At 53.5% G+C, this 21010-nt stretch overlaps 1 protein-coding gene across 2 annotated transcripts; it reads right to left on the reverse strand.

Annotated features, from left to right (window-relative positions):
• Window positions 1–1171: 1171 nt before the first annotated feature.
• SMPD2 (sphingomyelin phosphodiesterase 2) lies at window positions 1172–20449 on the reverse strand. Of its 2 annotated transcripts, none has more exons than XM_038380226.2 (11): window positions 20314–20449; window positions 14811–15034; window positions 13066–13162; window positions 12856–12932; window positions 5296–5389; window positions 5086–5175; window positions 4362–4444; window positions 3931–4063; window positions 3477–3581; window positions 2300–2456; window positions 1172–1743 (listed from the first exon to the last, which is right to left on the reverse strand). In XM_038380226.2, the coding sequence occupies exons 2-11, from the start codon at window positions 14858–14860 to the stop codon at window positions 1400–1402; spliced, it is 1230 nt and encodes a 409-aa protein (XP_038236154.1). In that variant the 5' UTR covers window positions 14861–15034; window positions 20314–20449; the 3' UTR covers window positions 1172–1399. The 2 variants fall into 2 exon arrangements, with proteins under 2 accessions (XP_038236154.1, XP_038236153.1); XM_038380225.2 differs by lacking the exon at window positions 20314–20449 and adding an exon at window positions 19279–19335.
• Window positions 20450–21010: the final 561 nt, after the last annotated feature.

Raw genomic sequence — 21010 nt, forward strand, 5'->3', positions numbered from 1 at the left:
TAATGCTCGGTGCAATCTCCAGGAGGCTAATAGGATCCAGCCACAGCCAGTGAAAAAGACTAGGGAGCAGGAATTGAAGGGTAGGGGGAAAACGGCTGGGTTTTGTCAGTGGTTGCATCAGCAGCACACATAGGGTTAGCTTTGATCTAGCTAGCGCCACTTGCAGGGAAGCTGTGTCTGCATGGGCTAGCCACTCCAGTGCATACCCTGGGCGGGGTTGTATAGCGTGTGGTGCTCCTGTGGTTGGAGCTAGCTAGATGAAAGCTAACGCCAGTATATCTACACACCCTGAGAGAAGGGGGGACAGGCGTTGTAACTCCAACTCCTTAAGGCTTTGCAGACAAAGCTACACCATGCACCTCTCTTATTCCTGACTAGGGAATTGCTCACAAGTGGTTCCCTCTTTGCAATGAAGCTTCACGGAGCCACCCCTGAGGGTGCCTGGAGCCCTGCCCACCGCTGCTGGGAGCAGTAAAGGCAGAGCTGTAACCGGGACTCTCTAGCCAACCCTGCCCCCCCCCAGGGTAGATGCTCTTTTAAGATAGCCATGGAGGCGTTTACACTAAAGTGCTGCTGTAAAAACAGGCTGGCCTCAGCGCGGAGAATTTGCTGTCCTGGCGCGGTAACACTCTGCTCAGTCACGCCTTTGTGGCTGCAAAGGGCGGCGTGTTTCATCGTAGTGCGGAAGTGGGGATCCCATCTCTGTCCAGAAGTTACAGAGCAGAGCCGCACTACAGGTCTGTCTATACTGCAGTCAGGGGGAGCGGATCGCAGCTTGGGCAGACATACGCAAGCTAGCTGTAACTGACCCAGCTTGGGTACTGGAGGGGGGAAATCTGGAGTGGTACAGGCCCAGACCCCTGGGTAATGACTTGGGTTTCACTGCCCTGGTATCTGTACTAGCTGGATGAAAGCTAGCTCAGGTATGTCTACACAGGCTACAGTTGCAACCAGCAAAGGCAGTGTAGACACGTACCCTCAGTCACAGCCGGACAATCCTAACTGTATTACCAACAGTCCTGTCCTATCCCTGCGTGTGTCGAGGGGAACAGCAGTCTCTGCTCTTTCCTGTGAAAATGCCCCTTGAGGGCAGCCTTCGAGAGATCCCCCGGGACTAACCCCCCACCTCCCATTAGCTGTGTTAAAAGCACTCCGTCTCTTGAATACAATAATCTGTTCAAAAAGTTTATTTAACTCTATAGAAAACCTGCTGTAATCGGTAAGATACCAAATGCCGCTTTGTTTAAAAATCAAGTTAACCATGAAAAGCAATCCAGTGCCAAGGAAACCGCCTGCCCTCTCCCTGCTCTCCAGCACAGCCGCTGCCAGCTGGCCGTGCGATCCACTGAGCACCCAGGAGCCTCTTGATCCCCTTACCCCCCCCCCCCCCGCTGCTGTCCTACATGGGGCTGAGCTTGTCCTGCAGCACCTGGAGTGCCAGCCTCATCTGCTCCTCCGTCCCCTGCAGCATCCTCACCTCGATGGTGTGGAAGACGTACAGCACCATTGAGAGCAGCAGCACCACCGTGGCCAGCAAACTCAGCAGGGAGAAGGAGAACTTGGGGAAGGGCTGCGGGGAGTCCCAGCCCGCCAGGGAGCTCAGGCCCATGGCCACCTGCAGGAGCAGCAGGAGCAGGGCCAGGATGGCCATGCGGCCGTTGGAGTAGCGCTGGCGCTCGGCCGCGTGCAGCCGCACCCTCAGCTCTGTCCGGGCCTCGTTCACCACGTCCACCAGCTCCGGCTCTGCAAGAGAAAACAGGGGCTTAGCCACAGCGTGGGATGGCTCCTCCCAGCCAGCCGGGCCACCTCGGATACAGCCCCAGCCTCTCAAGGGGTTCAAGGCATCTTACCCGCTGGAGAGACACACCATGCTGATAAGGCAATCAGTGGGACAACTAAGGCCTTGTCTATGCGGGGCGGGGGGATTAATTCTGGGCAGGTACCCCATGGTGCTTTGCTTCGCCGCTGGGCTCTATGCATCCTGGGTCTTTTTCTCGCCACGCGGGGTGAGATCCCTAGCGCCGGCTGGACGGAAATGACTGGGCTGTGGGATCAAGCCCAACCATTCCCTTGATGGCTCTCTTGGGGTTTTCAAACGGCCTGCACGGTCCACTTGCGACTGTGGCCTCATTCCTGCAGAGCCTGGAAGAAGGAGCCCCGGAGCGGCTGCGGTCGGAGGCCCAGCTAATGCCTTGGCAGGCGGAGCTCTCTCAAGATCCCAGCGCTCCAGGCCCCGGGCTGCCCTCCCTGGGCCGGCTGCGCCCCCCGTTGCCAAGGTCTGAGTGGCCCAGACACTCACTGGCTGCGCTGGCACTCGAGCCCTTGGCCTCCTCTTGTCGGTGCACGCTCAGCGTAGCAATGACGGCTTCGTGGTCCGAGTAGGGAATGCTCTTGCCGGGGGCGGTGCCCGTGGTGGTCACGAGGCTGTCACACTTCACCACAAAGCGAGACAGTCCCTAGGGGAAGGGAAGACGGAGGGCGATGGGGCACAGCGCTACGCAGGCCCTGGGGCTGTTCTCCCCACGGCCCCTCGCCGGCCTGCCATGAGACATGGCCCACATGATGGAAGTGAAGTCTGCTGCTCCGGGGCCCCGAGGCTGCAGTGGGACCCGGGAGGCCGAGTGCCCTGCTCTAACCACACAGAAATATCTCGAGACGGGAAGTTTTTACTGGCAACACTGCCCCGCCATCCAGAGGGCTGACAGAGCCGAGCTCCGCCCTCAAGTTACAGACAGACCAGGGCAGCGACGTTGCTCAAGGCCATACAGCAAGCAAGTGGCAGGAGCTGGGATTATAACTAAGGCCTTCCTGTGTCCCAGGCCTGTGATCAGTCCACTGTGCCCACCTGCTCAGATCTGACAAGCAGGAAGACCCACACAGTACAAGGGCTATGGATTTTGGCTAAGGGACTTCAAAACCAGCAAGATCTACCATATAATATGGGAGGCAGTGTTGCCTAGTGGAAAAGGCCCCAGGAGACCTGGGGTCTATTCCCAGCTCTGCCCCTGGCCTGCTCAGTGACCTCGGGCAAATCGCTGCCCCCTGCCTCAGTTTCCCCCTCTGTAAAATGGGGCTAATGCTATTGACCTCATTGGTAAAAGCGCGCTGAGGTCTACGGGTGAAAAGCGCTGCACATAAGAGCTTAGTGGTGGTAACAACACTGCCCTCTACCAATGCAAAGCAGCATTTGAGCCCGGCACCCCCTGACGCTCGGGTACACAACAGACACAGACCTGCTCTGGAAATGCTGGGGCCAGGGGCTGAAGCCGCCAGGACAATAGCCTGGACAACAGAGGGTGCATGTGGGACGGACCAGACCCAGACAGGCCTCTCCCATCTGACTCGCAGTGTTAGCAGGCGGAGGCAGTGCCTGGCACCAGGACGCAGCCAGGGGCCCGGTTCCCAGCTCTGTCCCGGACGCAGCCTGTGGTTCGGGTGGGTCGCCTCCCCTCGCCGCCCCGCTGTGCTGCACGTACCTTGTAGAGAATGTAGTCGATGCGGATTCCCAGCGGGAAGGGCTGCAGCTCCTCATTGACCGTGAAGCAGTTGGCTGGGACCAGGGTGCAGCCATCCTCGCAGCCCTGGGAGCCAACACAAGGTCAGTCGGTGCCCCTCTAGACAGGCCAGACCCTGCCCTTCTCCCCGAGGGGGCTGGAAGGAGTGCCAGCATCCTGCTGAAGGGCAGGGGCTCTGGACTCTCACACGGACGGCAGCTCGGCTGGTGGCTGGGAGGGGAGGTTGAGGTGCTGGGGGACAGCAGGCTGGGGAGGGAGCTGGGGTGCAAAGGAGGGTCAGCAGGTGGGAGGGGAAGCCCAGCTTCTGGATTCACCTGCGGCAGGCATTTACTGTCTGTGCCCCCTGCTGCACCAGGCCAGTCCTGCACACACACCCATCTCCCTCCCTGGCCAGGCCCTACAGGGAAGCGCTTACCTCGAACCTCTCTGTGTCGGCGAAGGAGTCCCGCAGCCCTGTCCAGCCTCGCAGCAGCCGGATCCCCATGTCCCCGGGATGCATGTTCAAATCCCCACCGAGCAGCACCACGTCCGCTCCCTTCGAGGTGTGCCTGAGGGGACGGGACAGAGTAACTCGGCGGGGCCAAAGCGAGCGAGCGAGCTAGCCCCCCCCCCCGGCAAGCTCCCTACGGCACCCCCTGCTGAGAGAGGCAGGGACTGGAGTAGCTGGGGGCTTCTCCCACAGCTGATGCACCCCCAGCGTTTTCTACAGCACCCCCTGTGAGGAGTGGCCGGGTCTGGAGCAGTTGAGAGCTCCCCCGCTAACCCGCCTTCATTCCCTAGATGAGACACCGGGCTACACACAAGGCCCCACTGGCGACGAGCTTGCGGCGTCTCTGCTCTACTCACTGTATGAATTGAGCCAGCTCCCAGGCCTGCACCACTCGATGGGGGAGGTAAGCGTCCTTGTCCCGGCAGTACTCCGCAAGGAGCTGGGTGAAGGGAGAACACAGGCAGTGAGTCCAGGCGCTTGGGGACAGACACTGGGAACCTAGCTCTTGTCCACCCTATACCAATGCCAGGTGTGCTCCCAGGCTCCAGGCAGTCTGGCTTTAGATGTCTCAAGCCCAGGAGATGAGGCAAGAGGTGCCGGATGGAGAACGAGAGACGGCTTTTCACCTCTAGGTCTGAATCCAGCCCTGCTGGATAATGACTGGATATTGCTGGTTAGTGCATGGTACAGGCTCCCATCACACCTGGCACTAACGGAGCCCCTCGTTGGCTGTCTTTTGTTTCCAAGCTCTGTGCCGGCAGAGGGTGCCCCGAGCATCCAAACTTCTTTCCTGTCCCATGTCTGTGACTGTGTGGGAGAGGTGAATGTCCGGGGGTGGGAGGAATTGATCATCTAAGGGGGTTCAGCTGGGGCTAGTGGGGTGAAATTGAGCAAAGGGTGATCAGGAATCCTTTCCTGCTGGTGAGGTAGATCCGTTTGTGGAACGGTCTTCCAAGGTAAGTAGTGAGAGACCCCTTGGCTTGAGGCATGTCAAGCTAGACTGCACTGTATTTTTCCCAGTGACTCCCAGTCTGTCAGATCCTTGGTCCTCTCCCCCACCTTCCCCGCAGTGAGACTCACATGGGTCACGTACACATGGAAGATAATCCCACAGATCTTGATAACGAGGAGCCCCACGGCCTTGCCGCAGAACCAGTCCCCGTGCTGGAGCTGCCGGGACAGGAGAGGAGAGAGAGAAGGCTGGTTACAATCCGAGCATCGCGGCAAAGGGCCCCCCACCTGTGACTTTGATGTAAGCAGCCCCTGTGGCAGCTGGCCCCCTGCACTCACCATGTAGGGGTAGCCGTTCAGGGAGTACTGGTACAGGAAGGTGTCCAGGATTGGGTATCTGGAGAACACGCAGAGCCCACTGCCAATCACCCCACTATGAAAGAGAAACTACAGTCACCATCTTCAGTCACTCAACCCTGCCCTGCCCTTGGGGACTACTAGGTGGGATTTCTGAGCAAAACTCCCGGAGGAAAGGAGTGAGGTCTAGTAATTTAAAGCAGGGGCTAGGTGTCAGGACTCCTGGGCTCTATTCCTGGCTTTGGGAGGGGAGTGGGGCTGGGGTTATATAGCAGGGGCCTGGGGGTCAGCAGTCTCCCAACCAGATTTAAAAAGGGGACTTATTAATGAGTTAGGGTAAGCTATCAGCTAGAAAAATGTCATTGCTATCACATGTGATGCACGTATCTGGTGGGCATCACCAAGGTGGATATAGATGCTGGAAGTGGTGCATTTTTTCTATCTCACATAAATGTTAAACGTTGTTGGGCATCGAGTCGGAACAAAACCCCCATGAAATCCCCCCAAAAGCCATAACTCGAAGAAACACAGTCTTAATTTTGACCAAAATTGGCAGAAAACTTCTAAGTACAATTGGTAATGCAACTCTGTACTCACAATGGTATTGTCTGGGAAATATTTAGCACCAGGTGATATATTTGATGCATGTTCCTGTACTTTTTTTGCCTGCGGTTAAAGCAAAAGTCTGTATGTACCATGTAATGCATCCAAATATTTGTCACTATTCGTAGAAAGGACTGATTGGAGAAAAGTTTTTGTCGCTGTTTTATATTTTATGACTATTGGCTGCCATCCAATGCTTGCTGCACCTGCCACTGATGTTAATACAACGTACACCCTGATGAAATACTTTCTGGGTATATTCTACTCTCTAGGTCAGGTCTAGACTTATGATGAAGCAAACTCCTGCAAAGCACAGTTGATTAAATGGAGGAATCAAAGGGAATTTGACAATGGCTGCCTTGAGATGGGAGGCATGCATCATGAAATGAATTTCATGGGTGATGTAGGCAGCGTGATGCAGGAAAGTGGGTTTGAAGACATCCTTGCATGCTGTCATGCTCGAAGAGGGACAGCATATAACCCTGGCGTTAGAATCCACAAGCTTATGAATGAGGCAACGCATCGCTGGAAATGGATGGCACCTGGTGAGCCCATGAACAATGTTCTTCCGGAAGAGGAGACGAGCCACATCTTGGACACACAGAATGCTCTGGCAGAGCACCCAGTCACTCCATCAGCTCGTGGACACACGTTATCCAAGGGAAAAAACCGTTCAGAGACTGTCAGGAACTCAGCTGGTTCTGGGCACGGGTACCTAGCAACCTAATGAGCTTGGCTGGGCCCAATAAATCCTCACTAAGTGACTGTGCTCTCTGATTGGACAGAAGGGCCAACCGCTCCCTATTTAAGCCTGGTAGATGAGCTTCTTGTCTAGCCCTTGCTTCATCTCATGCCTCTGATCCCTAACTCCTGGCTCTGACCACTGGCTTGTCTCCTGACCACACCTCCGGTTCTGCCCTGACCACTAGGCCAGACTTCTGCTCCGACCACCGAGTCACACTGCCTACTCCTCAGCGTGTCTGCTCTGGGAGGACTATGTAATGTAATTCTCCCAACTGCTGGTGGATGACATAGCAGCAAAGAGAGATAAGTCCACGGAGCTTGAGAGGTTGGCAGAGATGATTCCACTTGACTTCCAGTGTGGTCATGTGAACGATGCAAGATGGGGTTGTGTAAAGGTAACAGAAGACAGACTTGTGGGGGAAGAGAAGCCAGATATATATCCTGTCCTAATTGATAGAGAGCAGAGTCCTGGACTGCCAGGCCCTTCCGTGGTGTATGGCATGACATGGCCATCAAGCAATCTCTCAGCAAGGACCGTGGGAAGCATCCGCATCTTTGCACAAAGGATAAGGCTCTGACCAAGTATTACCTGACTACGCATTTTAAGGCAGCTGTAGCAGCTATGACAAACAAAGGTGTGAAATGCAGCCTTCTGCAGTAGATCTCCACAAGGAAGCTACCACAAAGTGCCTGGCTGCTGCTGTCCCAAGATATTATAAAAGTCGGGACTGAAAGAATGACCCTGGAACAAGCCCAGGCAACAGCCAGCCACTTGTGAACGCTGCAACATCTACTGTGGCCCCCACTTGAAACTGCAGAAAGCTTGTGCAAGACCAGAGAGAACGGCACACAAGAAACAAAGCAGTTTGTAACCAGCAGGCTACAAAGGGGGAAGGTAGGCCTCCTTTGATCCATAAACAGGCATAATTGCAAATCACTTGGTAATCACAGTCTAACAAAAGACGCAGACAGCACAAGCAATACTTATTGCTGGTCAGATATCCAGCAAGCTGATAGTTATTGTCCAGTCCAGAGATGCTGATATCCAGAGTCTGATGAAGTATGAGCTGACACCTGCCCCACTTTCCCTCTTCAACTTGGATGGATCTCTGAGAAACACCCAAAAGAGCAACATACCCTGTTGGCTGGAGAAAAATCTGTCAATGGTTAAGCTACCTTGTATCACAGGTTGGCTGTACATTGTGTGATGAGGTACCTGCTGCCTGTCAATTTCATCAGGTGACCCCTGGTTCTTGTGTTCTGTGAAGGGGTAATTAACACGTCCCTAGTCACTTTCTCCACCACACCTGATTTTATAGACCTCGCTCATATTCCCACTCAGGTGTTTCTTTTCCAGGCTGAACAGTTCCCAGTCTTGTTAATCTCTCCTCGTATGGACGCTGTTCCAGACTTTTAATCATATTTGTTGCCCTTCTCTGCACCTTTTCCACATCTAATGTATCTTTTTTGAGAGGGGGGCAACCAGACCTGCACGCAGCATTCAAGGTGTGGTCAGCTGCTGAATGGTATCCATGGCTGCTGTTGGTGACAATTACACAAATGAAGAATCTATCAAATTTGGTGAGAACACCCGCAGGTGCAATGTTCAAATGCAAGAAGTTTGGCACCCCACCGTGCTAACAGCATTACCAAAGCATTGCGTGACGATGATGCTGTATCCAAAGACTAAATCTAACTTGCAGATTTTCTCCTCATGGGCTGAATCGTGAAGTGTGAGCAGAGATTGTCAGCTGGACGGGAAGTGTACCTTGCCAGTGGGTTTCACGGCATCGAACGAGCAGTGCGAGTAGTGCCTGGCCACCATTCTGCAATACCAGAACTCGAGGCAGATCATGAGGAAGCAGATTCACGGATGTTCTTGAACGTTTCTCATGCAAAGCAAACACCCAGAGTAAACAGGGTGCTTGAACTTAGATGCAGAAGCTCCGTGCCAAAGATAACGCTCTGTTTATCAGGCAGCTGGTGTTGGCCCAAAGAAGAGCTTCATTCCCATGCACAGAGAGGCTACGGAGCTGGGCATGGACGTGTGTCTTAGGCAGCCAAACCGTTGTGCACTCAGTGGGTGTGACTACTTCAGCGATCAGTGGCGTGGGAAAAAAGAGCTGGCTGAAGACAGCAGCTGAGCACCTGGAGAAGTGGGTGGAGGAGGAGTTTTAGAGCTCTTCTTCCCACCCCTCGCAGCAGGAGCGTGGAGGAAGGGGAGCTCCAGAATGTCTCCCACACACACCCATTTGGGCACCCCGCTCCCCAGGCTCAGGGCCCTGTGTCTATGGCAGGCATTGAGATTGTTTGTTCTCAGCTCCCCACTCTGGTCTTGGGGCTGAGGCAGGATCCTGCACTGCTGGTGTCTATGCTTCACTCCCCTGAGCTCAGTGCTTCTGGCATTCACAACGCACACCCCGCCTCGGCTCCCTGGCTCTCCGGGAGGCGGCTGGCAACTGAATGCCTAGTCTCAGCTCCCTTACGGTCATAGCGCTGTTTGCCTGTAATATGGACCGAGTCTACCCGCTCTCAGCTCCCCGACTCAGCCTTGTGGCCCAAAGGGAATTAGGGGAGGCAATACTCAGCACTGCCCTCCCTCACTTCGAGATGCCTAGAAAACCAGGTACAACAACAGGACCCCTTAAAGCCTGAGTTAGGTGGTGCAGCGCCTTCCTCAGTGAATGGGCAGAGACAGACATTAAGAATGGCCTACGGGCTGGGCTGGGCTGGGGGTGGGGGCTCCCTCCCGCTTGCCTGGTGCATCTGGTCCACTTTAACTAAGTATGAGTTGGGCCACCAGAGGGGTTAGAATCACTCGCTAGTCCAGCGCTGAGGGAGTGATGCTCATTCAAATCCCCGGGCTGCCTGATGAGAAGAAGGGCTTTGCCAAGGTGCTCCCTTGAGCTGTCCGCTTGATGCTGGTCCACTTTATTAACTGGAGGGCCAAAGGCAGTCTCAGGGCTGTGCTATAACCCCGTGGTTAAGGTGCGGGCCTGGGGTGTTAAAGGCCCTAGTTTGATTCTCCTGGGGGAGGGCCTTTGGTCTTTCCTCTTGAAATGGTTCCACTTGAATTAAATATTAGTTGGGCCACAGGAAGAATCCACTATGAAAAGCTCTCTCTAGGTCAGTGGTGAGGGTATTGGCTTGGGATGCTGGAGGCCCTGGTTTGTGTCCTCTGTCCACCAGAGGGGGAAAGGGGATTTGGAGGGGAGGCTCCTTTAGTCTTTCCCTCTTGAAGCGGCTCCACTTTAATTAAGTGTAAGTTCCACGCAGGCTAGTGCTAGGATCACTCTGTAGTCTACCGGTTTCGATGCTCACCTGGAATGTGGGAGAACCAGGTTCACGTCCTCCTGCTGCCTGTTCAGAAGGGACTGGAACGGGGGTCTCCTTCCCTCCCAGGTGATTGGGCTGAGAGGCGGGAGCTCCCTGTTTAAGTCCCCTCTCTCTCCCAGGAGGCCATTGTTCTCTTGGGAAAGGGAACGGATTTGAACAGGAAGCTCCCGCCTCTCAGCGCAGGGCGGGGGGTGGGGATGGGAGGTGGGAGATCCTGGTTCCAAGCTCCTTGCGGATGGGGGCACTGGAACAGGAATCTCCCATGGCCCGGGGAGCATTGGGACCAGCGGGGACAAAAGAGTGATTCGTATTTTGTCAGTGGCTCACTTAATATTTTAGCAAGAGGGGCAAAACCCTTTACTACCTCCAGCAGGAATAGAACCAGGGCCTTCAACATCCCAGCTCACCACCTTAAGGATGGGACTACAGAAGGCTGCTGACTTTGGCTCTTGCTCTGGCCCATTAATAGTGAATTAAAGTGGAACAGCTTTAAGCATGCAGAGATCACCCCAGCCACAAGAGGGAGAAATGCTCCCGCCACTCTGTAACCACTTCATAGTTAGTAACAATGACGCTGAGCAGTGGAGGGGGAAATGCTGAGATGAAGGCAAAGGCAGCGGGGCATGTGTGGGGGGTCAATCTACTACCTCTCTTCCCAGAGAGCCTGTGGTGATGCCCCATTGCCCCATCGCGATTCTCTCCAATGACCAAGAGTTACTCCCTGTAACATCCCCATGGGAGGTGACGCCAGCCATGCCCTCCAGGCCACGAGCCCATAGGCTGCCCCAGGACACTAGTCAAGTATCCTTAGGCTTGGAAGGACCAGATTTTTATCAGTAAACGTCGCTTTCACTTCGCGCACACAGACTGATGGAAAGAAATATGCAATACGTGAAATCTACAGGCAGGCAGAGTCAGACAAATGCTGCTTGAGAACTTCGTAGAGCTTGACATAAGGATAGTAACTTTGTAGATTTCGACCTGTGGCATTGACAATTTGTGTTTTAACGGTTATAAAGCTTTAACTTGTTGAATCTCAGCCTCTACTGTCATTAAATAAATTATTGTCTGACCTCTCCCCTCAAGTTCCAGCAAAGGAGACGATATCAAATAGATAATACACTTTAAAAATGCTTAAAATCATAATTCTGTGCCACTGTGAAATTTTAAATCAATCATCATTGACAAAATAAATATCAACACTACTGGTCGAAAGGAAAAACAAATCAACATAGAATTCTGGCAAGTCTAAGCATCCTCTTCTGGCAGAGGGAGATGGGACAGACACATGGGACGGCTTTAAGGCTATTCTATCAACTCTATAAATGTTATACCTCTCCGCAAAAAGGGGGATTCACTCATGGAAATGCCCAGACAGGTAAACAGATCTGGAAAAGGCTCAAAACCCTACCGCCCCCAGCCTGGGAAATTGCACAGACTGGTTTGAACTGCTTGAAGGCAGTGACCAAATAAAGAACTGGGAAGGGTAGAAAGCGACCAGTCTGACATGGGGAAGGGGGTCACTCTCACTTGACCCAAAAGGGGATGTGTCACTGTGACCCGGTGGGGAAGGTCTAAGGGACTCTGTTCCCATCAGGGTGTCCGTGTGAAAGGCAGGTGACACTCCATAGCAATTGACTAGCTATATATTCACACCGCATTTAATCCTGGATTAACCCCTTACAAGCAAACCTTTAATATCAAGCCTGCCCCAGGCTGTATCTGACGGGGCAGGAGACGTAAGGGCTGGGTTGGCAAACAGGGTCATCCCCTCTAGTGCTTTTTTCCCTGACAAAGTCCGCTTGGGTGCTCCTGAGAGATGCTGTCTCAGCGAGTAGCTGTCTGCTGCCTCCAGTGTCTTTGTGCCTGCTTATTTATGGCCATGTCACAGCTACCCCATGGGCCAGCTCCGCCCAGAGAATGCCAAGAACCTAGGGTCACTGCCCTGGGCAGTGCAAAGACAGCTGGAGAGCATCACTATTTCCTGCTGGGATCTCAGGGGAGCCGCAAAGGGCCCGGGACAATCTCCCGAGATAGCAACATCCAGCCAATACCCGGCCCTCGGGTGATGGGGGGGGGAGGGGAGAACGTTCACCAGTCACCACCCTAAGGCTCTGCGTCAGAGGGGCAAAGGCCGCTCACCTGCCGTGGTCCTTTGGGGCGGGGACATGGCATGGAGCAGACTGCCAGGGTTCAGTGCTGGTATAACAGCAGCAAACTTTGTTATGATTAAGAGGCGGTGCTTCCTGCTGAGCAAAAGTGAGGGTGTCTCCCATTGCCAGAGAACCTTTCCTCCCAGCATGCTTCCCAGACCCCTGCATTCAAGGGTCACTGAAATGCAGCCGTTTCTGGGGTGGAACGTGACAGCTGTTTAACAGTGCACCCCATCTGGTTCCTGCACCACCTGACATCTTATAGTGAGCTGTAGCTCCATAAAGCCACCCTGAACCCATGCAAACTCCAACGGCTTCCTTCGCCCAGAGCTCACACCCCTTGGCAGGATGTCACATTGCCGATCCCAAGAGTTAAAAAAATCCTGAGCTCAGCTTAGCAGCCATGAGATCTTTAAAATTACCTTCCAGGTTCTTTTTATCTCCTGGTGTCATAGCGACCAGGGGCTACGTTTTCTGACTTTTCTCTGCAACCACGAGAGGTGGAACCCCCCCCCCCTTTTTTTTTTAAAGCCAAAATTCTCAGAGAATCTCATGGGTTGAGGAGCTGGGACTTCAGGAAAACCATCAACGACCGCAAGGCTCTTGGTAAGATCTCGAGAGTTTGCAAAACTGAGGACTACCTGCTGCTAGGGTGCCTTTGATACACCAATAAGCAGTACCCAGGGACTCCAGCAGTGCCTCTTACCTTTTGAAGTAGTGGGAGTAGGGGTAGCAGGCAGTCAGCTTCTGTTTCAGCTCACAATAGTCCCTCTCACTCCACACCTGGAGAAGCAGGAGAGAGCCTGAGAACAGTGGGAACCCGAGTCACGGAAGAGAAGCCAGCCTGCTTCCATGGCTTCCATGGCCCTCGCCCTCTCCCTCCTTCACCCCCGCTCCAACTCCCAGCCCTCATCACCTCCTGTAAGAGTGCCAGGTCGAACGCCTCCTGGCTAAGTGTGTCGCCAATCAGTCCAATGCGCTCCTGCCGCACCTTGCTCAAGTAGCGAATCGCCCTGTGGGGGAAGAAAGCAGAGGCTGTGAGGGGCATCCCTGACAGAGGCTCACCTCCTCCTCCAACCAGCGCAGATCAGGCCTCTAGTGCCTTGAGCAGTGATAGGGAAAGGCATCTAGGGAGGGGTGCCCACGTGCTGGGAGTCCTCTGAGTGACAAGGATCGCCCTCCAAACTCGCAGAGGTATAGAGCCCCAGCCCTGTCCTGCTTGAGGCAGGGATGCAGAAGGGATAGGAAGTTTCCCTCAGCCTCTTGTGTGCTCACCTCAGCTTCAAACCAAGAGAGACACCTCCAGGGCCAGCCTGTGGGGACAGAGGGGCAAGCAGGGTGGCTGCCCTGGGCACCAATTTCTGGCATGCGGGAGGATGCCAAATTGGAGGTTTGGGGATTTTTTTGGCTCAGCCATTTGGGGGACATTGGAACCATTTTCTGCCCCAGTTAACAAAACACCCAGGGCCAGCCCTGGACACAGTGAAAGGAGAGCCGGGTTTAAAATCAGACCAGCCACAGGACTAGGAAGGTAGAGAGGAGGGGTGGAGGGAATTTGAATTCAATAGGGCTTCATGGCCCTGGTCGTGTCTAATGCCTACAATTCCATGAAGCCATGCACAGGATGAGAGCCCTTGTGGGAGGCTGTGTTTGCAGGCCTGGCCTGGCTCCTGCATGGCTCATAGCAGGTGCTTTGCATGCGTGCCTGAGAATCGGGGGCAGTGTGTACCCAACACACACTAGCTGAGCTGGTTCCCTTGCCCACCCTGCAACCCACAATGTGCACAGTCTGCCTGCAGGCAAGAGCTGCTGTTGCATGCAACAGGAACTAAAGATCGGCTGTGCCCAGGGCAGGGCTGGCAGGTTGGCACAGAGCCCACAGCAGCGCCGAGATTAGAAGCGCGAGGCTCCCTGTATGGGGAGGTGGAGGGGGGCCTGCTCCAGGAAGGCAGCTCGTTGCAAATGGACAGGGGAGGAGCAACCAAGGTGGAACAGGATGGAGATCCCGGGGCTGAGTAACTCCTGACTGCAGGGTGCAGATCTGCAGCTAAGTTGGGAGTGATGGGTTAACCGAGGCCCCGCTTTGCCCCTGGCCACAGATCCCCCTTCTCCTCAAGACAGGGGCACCCAGCTTTGTGACATTTCACTCACACATCCCAGTGGCCTGGTTGTGAACAACAGACACCAGGTCCCAGACCCAGGCACCTGCTCCGCCGGGAGACAAGGGAGACTGAAAAGATCCAGAGAACGGCAGCTCCGGGGCTTAGAAATCTGGAGGGGCTCGCGTATGGTAAACGACAACGCTGACACTGCCAGCGTCTCCCACCCCAGGAGCTCCATGCCCTTTGCAACGGCAGCCCTGCTTGGAGGCAGAGGGACATATATTAGCAGCCCCACTTTAAGAGAATGGAGGCCCGGAGAGGCATCAAGCCAGCAGCAGGGCTCCTGGCCCTCCAGTCCTCTGCTTTAACCTCTAGATGTAATAACCGGGAACGTGCTGAGAGAGATCAGAGGAACTCCCTGGCTGCACGTCATCCCTGGACTAAGGTATATCATGACTCTCCTGGGTGAAACTGCACCCACTGCCCAGGAGAGCCACCCTCCACTAGTCTGCTTTGAACTCTGCTCGGTCAATGGAAGAGCAAAGAAACAACGACTTACCAGCAATTGAGGTCAAAGACGCGCAGCTGCAGCGGCGGATCCGTGTCCATCGCAGCCAGCTGGTGGGTCGCCGAGCCTTCTTGCCGTTCAAGGAGCAGGGGGCGGAATGCAAGGGGGAATCCTGCTTCGAGGACGAAGCCAGCGAGAAGTGGGTTGGAGGTGGTTTGAATCAGGTTCCCCCCTCGGTCCCGGGCATCTACAGGTTCTCCGTCCCCGGAGCGGAGCTGAGCGAGGAGAGAGGCGTCAGGCTTTGGCAGGCAAGAGGGATTATGGCTGCAATAGGGTAACTGACTGCTGCGTTAGCAGGTTAGCTGGAGAGAACAAGAGGGTGGGGCGACTGCTGGCAGGGCACTATCTCAGCACAAACACCTGTGCTTCTGTATGCATCTCTCCGCCGAGACTCGCAGGCAGCATATGGAAGGCGACGGTAGGAGGGAAAGGTGCAGACCTAAGTCTGGCATCTTAGAGGGGTTCAGGAATTAAAGGGACATGCACAGGTGAAACTGGGCATATTTACACTCGCTAAACCTGCACGGACACGCTGCACGGCTTCTCTTTTTCAAGGATTCCAACTGAAGCAGGTGAAAAGATGAACCTCCACCCACCTGCGGCTGCTACCCAGACTCACAGCGGCCCGGCAGTGAAACGGATTACGCTCCTAAGTGAAAATGACCAGCCAGGATTTCCCCCCAACAGGCTGAGAGAAACAATCAATCATGAGAAGCATACTGGATTTTTAAAACTCTTCCGGTTTTAATCTTCTCACAGGCAATTTGTAACATAGGGGAGGACTTTGGGTTTTCCCCTGACAATGTCAATTTAATTGTAAATGGAACAGTTAGGATACTTACACAGTAATACAAGACCCATGGAAAAGCTGCAGCTGGCCCAGGGCAGATGACTTGGGCTTGTAGGGCTAAAAATCGCAGTGTAGGGTATGTCTACACAGGAATTAAATACCAACTGGCCAGGGTCAGCTGGCTTAGGCTTGCGGAGCTTGGGCCGTGGGGCTAAAATGGCAGTGTAGACATTTGGGCTTGGACTGGAGCCCGAGCTCTGCGACCCTGCAAGAGGGAGGTCAGGTTTACATGATGTTTAGGTGCCTAAAGTTGCAGACAGGCACTAAAGTCAGCTAATGTTAATTTGTGCCTAGCACCTTTCATCTGGGGGACCTGAAAGTGCTGCACAATTCCTCCTTCTTCCCCATCTACACCTCTGTCACCACCAGGAAGGATTAGCATAATCTGTTCTTTTCAGGGTTCCCCTACATCAGGGCTGGGCAAACTTTTTGGCCCGAGGGCCACATCGGCGTTGCAAAACTGTATGGAGGGCTGGGTAGGGAAGGCTGTGCTTCCCCAAACAGCCTGGCCCCTGCCTCCCTTCCGCCCCCTCTCACTTCTCACCCCCTGACTGCCCCTCACGGAACTCCCAACTGATTCAATCCCCTACTCCTTCTCTCCTAACAACCCCAGGGACCCCACCCCCTATCCAACCACCTCCTGCTCCCTGTCCCCGACTGCCCTAACCCCTATCCACACCCCCGTCCCCTGACAGGCCCCCCAGGACTCACACCCATCCAACCTCCCCCTGCTCCCTGTCTCCTGACTGCCCCGCGGGGGCTGTGCCAGTTGGGACGTTAGTTTCAATCTGTAAAGCCCTACGTGGTTTGGAACCTGGTCATGTCTGAGACTATCTCTGCCCCTAAGCACGACTGCAACTGTGGGCACAGTCCCTACACATGAGCTCCCCACAGGCCCAAAATGCTCTCAAATAGATGGTTCTGTGGCACCGAATCCTGCAACCAGAGCCCAAGTTTATTTGCCTTTGGAGCTTATTGCCAGGCTCATCTTTTCAGACAGCGCTAGTTAAGAAGTTGCCTTCTTTTCACTCCCAATTGCTTCCCAGGTAGGGGGCCGGTTAATTGCGGGAGGCTTAACATTTCTGCTCATTGAAAGGAAGTGAGACATGCCACGGAAATGGGCAAACTATAGATGGTTCAGACAATACACACATGTGTACGTACAGCTCATATAAGTGCAAAACCTTACATTAACGCAATGTTGAAATTTGCACATTTAAGGCCATGCAGGGAACGAAAGAGTTAAAATGAACACAGTCACATTCATTCACTCAACACTGCACACACTGTATGAAGTCAGGGGAAAATATTAAAAGCCTAAGTATCCAACAAAATGACAAGATACGAACAAGGAGGTGGAATTAACGGTGCTCTGAGATCAATACACGTTTTCATTTCCTGAACTGCCTGTGTTTAAATTTGCAAGCTCTATTGTGTATTAACACAGGCATTTGCATTTATCTTCTTTAGTTAAAAGAAAGAAGCAACCGGACACGTGGGACAATGGGGTTGCGTAACTGCCTACTGGTACAATTTCAAGGTTTTAACTCAATTATCCGCAGACACTGCCCCCCCCCCCCGCCCGCAGCATTATGCAACTGCGCTGTATATAGAACCCCGCTACTTCAATCACAGTAAATATCCTTACTGTGCATGTATAAGGCTAACCTTTCAACTGCTTGTAAACTCTCAAGGTGATATTCCTCCTGTAAGAGGAACCACAGCTTTAAATAGTCTAAAGCGATGTTATAAAACAGGACCACCCCCCTGTCCTAAACTATTGCAACAAGGGTGTTGCTTTGCAGCGTGAAACAGCTTCTCTGTTCCTCCCCAGAGGTGGCTGCATTTCAGTGTCGGTTTGTGAAGCACCTTGTCTTTCTACCCACCCCACCGCCCAGAGCATTTTCAGAGCATTCTAAAAAAAGAATCCTTTGGGTTGGAGCTTTCTTAGCACTTGGCCTAAAGGTGACTATTTTCAAAGAAAGTTTGAAGACCATGTGATCTCCAGTAGGCTACCATGCACACTTCTAATGAACGCATGACTAGTCAGAACATCACGGTCAGGGATGGTCTTTAACGGCGTACCCACAGTCAGCGGACGCGATGTTCAACAAGACATGTACATGTCCACACTGACTGCAAAGTCATGAGCAACACGGTATTAGCTAACACAACGTAGTTTTCTGACAAGTAGACAAGCCCCTAGATGGACACAACTTTTCCTGACCAAAAGGACAGGTCCTCACCACTATAGATAGGAGATTCTCCATTAGCTATAGGCAGTGGAGGGCTGATGACATAGAATTGACTCCAGCCAGCAGCAGGCAGTGATTGCCCCTACCCGTTTGTTACCGTATTTTATTGCATCTTAGAGCCAGTTGAGTTATCCCTTATGGATACCATTCACTGTGAATATAGTCCCGATTTTGATCAGCGAATCATAGAACTAAGCCAATCCTCTTTTCTCGGACTGCATTTATGAATCAGAAGTATCTATGCTTTGCAAGATACCATTTGTGTTCTGCGATTGGTCACCTGAAGTCACAACACATCCTGATTCGATCACAAACGTTTTCAAGAAGAGAATGCCACCCCGTCCAGTACGGATTTTGGGGCAATTCATCCTTTGTGCTAACATGAGCAAAACATTGGAATTAATACCTAGTGGTCTTCTGACACTCAAATGATGAATTATAATACAGTGGAACCACAGAGTTATGAACACCTCGGAAATGGAGGTTGGTCGTAACTCTGAAATTTTCGTAACTCTGAACAAACGTTCTGGTTGTTCTTTCAAAAGTTTACAACTGATCATCGCTTTCAAATTTTACTATGCAGAAGAAAAATGCTTCTTTCCCTTTTTTTTTAAAGTAGTTTACATTTAACACAGCCCAGTAGTGCATTTCCTTTTCTTTTTCTTTGGTCTCTGCTGCTGCCCGATTGTGTCCTTCCGGTTCCAAATGAGATGTGAGAGTCTGGTTCACTGGTCAGTACATAACTCTGGTGTTCGTAACACTGAGGTTCTGCTATAATCATTTTATAGATGACAACAGCACCCTAGCCAAAATCAAGGCCTCACTGTGCTGGGTGTTGTACACACCCCAAGTAAGAGAGAGTTTACAATCCAAATACCTACACAGCTTACAATCTAAATTCACAGAGGTGGGAGGAAGGAAGTATCATTATTGCCGTTTTACAGAGGCCAACTGAGGCACAGAGAGAATAAATGACTTGCCCAAGGTCATACAGGAAGCGAACCCTAACCTCCTGAATTCCAGTCTGTTGACATAACCATCCTTTCTCCACATGACTCATGCATTGCACTGAATTAAAATGGGGGCTTTTATTAAAAAGCAAAGATCTGTTTGCGTTCCTTTAGGATCAACTGTACTATACATTATAAACAACATTAACATCTTAAAACAAGACAGAGTGAGTTGCCGTGGTCACTAACACACGGTGTCATGCACAGTCGTAGACAGGCCTATGAACCCCGGCTAAAAATTACTTTTTTCTTTAAAACGTCACATGAACACAGTTAACCATGTGAGCTACAGAAGTTCAGAGCCACAGCGTAAACACTCAGAATGGAGCGACCTGGAATTATACCTTGGATCTGTGCAGAATTTGGTGTCCGTCGAACGAACTGTTTTACACATCGCCTGCTTCTGTAAGGACGTACCTTGGGTGAAAGGGCGTTACAGAGATTTATTAAAAACCCACCCCCGTGCAAGGAGCGGGGCTGCTTTAAAGCTGCCACAACACGTTCAGGGGAAATATGCAACTGCCAAAAGTCAGCAGGAGAGGACGACTTTATAAATGTCCCAGGCCTGGTCTGCACCGAGGCTACCAGCCTAACAGACAGGGGTGTGATTTCTTGTTTAAAACCAAAACTAGTCAAATCAATCCAAAACCTAGCATGGTTATGGAGGTATAAAGGCACCTTATGGTAAAGCTTATCCCTGCAGCGGTTATAGAAAGGAGCTTTCTGGGCTACAGCTGCATCCATGTTCAGGGCCAGCATCACTTCAGCTCCAGCACTTGGGCCTGGCAGCTCTCACTAACCCTGAAACTTCGCCCGTCACGGAACTGGGATCCTGCCTCCCGGTCTCGTCGGTGCAGAAGCCACCACGGGGCCCGCACTCCGGCACCGTTGCACCAGCGCTCGGGCTCATTCACCTGCGGGTCTCCCGGGGAACCTGCTGCCTAATAGGGGCGCGTGCAAGCGGGGCCCCATAATCCGGCCCCGGAGGGTTTTCAGAAGTGGGGCGGCGTGGGGGGGGGGGGAGTCGCTCCCCCTCCCCCACTAATTCAATCTTTCCGAAGCAGGGACTAAACGCCTCGCGATTTGCAAGCGCTAAAGCGATTAATAAACTCGATGCACGGGAGGGATCGGGGCGCGGGGGTGGGAGAAAGGAGCAGAGAGTCTCCCCCTCCCCGGCAGGAGAGAGCCGCTCTCCGGGCAGCGCTGGGAAGCCAGCGGACAAAGGAAGCAACAGCGTCTCCCTGCAGCTGGGCCCGCGGCTTTGCCCTGGATCCTGGCACGGCTGCCAAGGGGTGCCCGCAGCCCCGCCCCGCCGGGGACACATGGGTGCTCCAGTCCCGCCCCGCCCCGCCCCGCCCCGGGGCTGCGGGGTGCCTCACCTGCTGCGGGCACGCGCCAGCTCCCCGGGCTGCGGAGCCAGCGGCAGCTGCTAGGCTGGGCGCGCGGGGCAGGCTGGGGCTTGGAGTCCTCCCCGGCGGCGGCCGCCTGTTGCTGGGGGAACGACCCCTCCCGCGGGGTGGCGCGGCCGGCTGGGCGCGGGAACTACAAGTACCAGAGGGCTGTGCGGCCGCGGCTCTCCCGGCTGGGGGGCGAGGGGAGGCACATTGTGGGGCGTGCATGGCTCACTCTGGGGGGGGGGGATGCATCCGATGAAGTGAGCTGTAGCTCACGAAAGCTTATGCTCTAATAAATGTGTTAGTCTCTAAGGTGCCACAAGTCCTCCTTTTCTTTTTGCGAATACAGACTAACAGGGCTGCTACTCTGAAATCTGCGGGGGTGGGCTCCCCCCAGGCTAGGGGGCAGGGGGTTCTAATTTTAGGGGGTGCAGGGGAGAGTGTGTGTTGGGGAGAATGCACAACTCTTGCACTTTAAAAGAGAGCCCAGCCTGCCGAGGTGCCTGCATTTATAGGTTTCAGAGTAGCAGCCGTGTTAGTCTGTATTCGCAAAAAGAAAAGGAGTAGTCTCTAGGTGCCACAAGTGCTCCTTTTCTTTTTGCATTTATAGGGACATGCCCTCCCCTCCATGGTCCCCCATGGCCAGTTCTAAACAAGCCTCTGGACAGACCCATGCAGGCCC

The sequence above is a fragment of the Dermochelys coriacea genome, chromosome 21 (assembly GCF_009764565.3).
Source record: "Dermochelys coriacea isolate rDerCor1 chromosome 21, rDerCor1.pri.v4, whole genome shotgun sequence".
Classification (NCBI taxonomy): Eukaryota; Metazoa; Chordata; order Testudines; family Dermochelyidae; genus Dermochelys; species Dermochelys coriacea.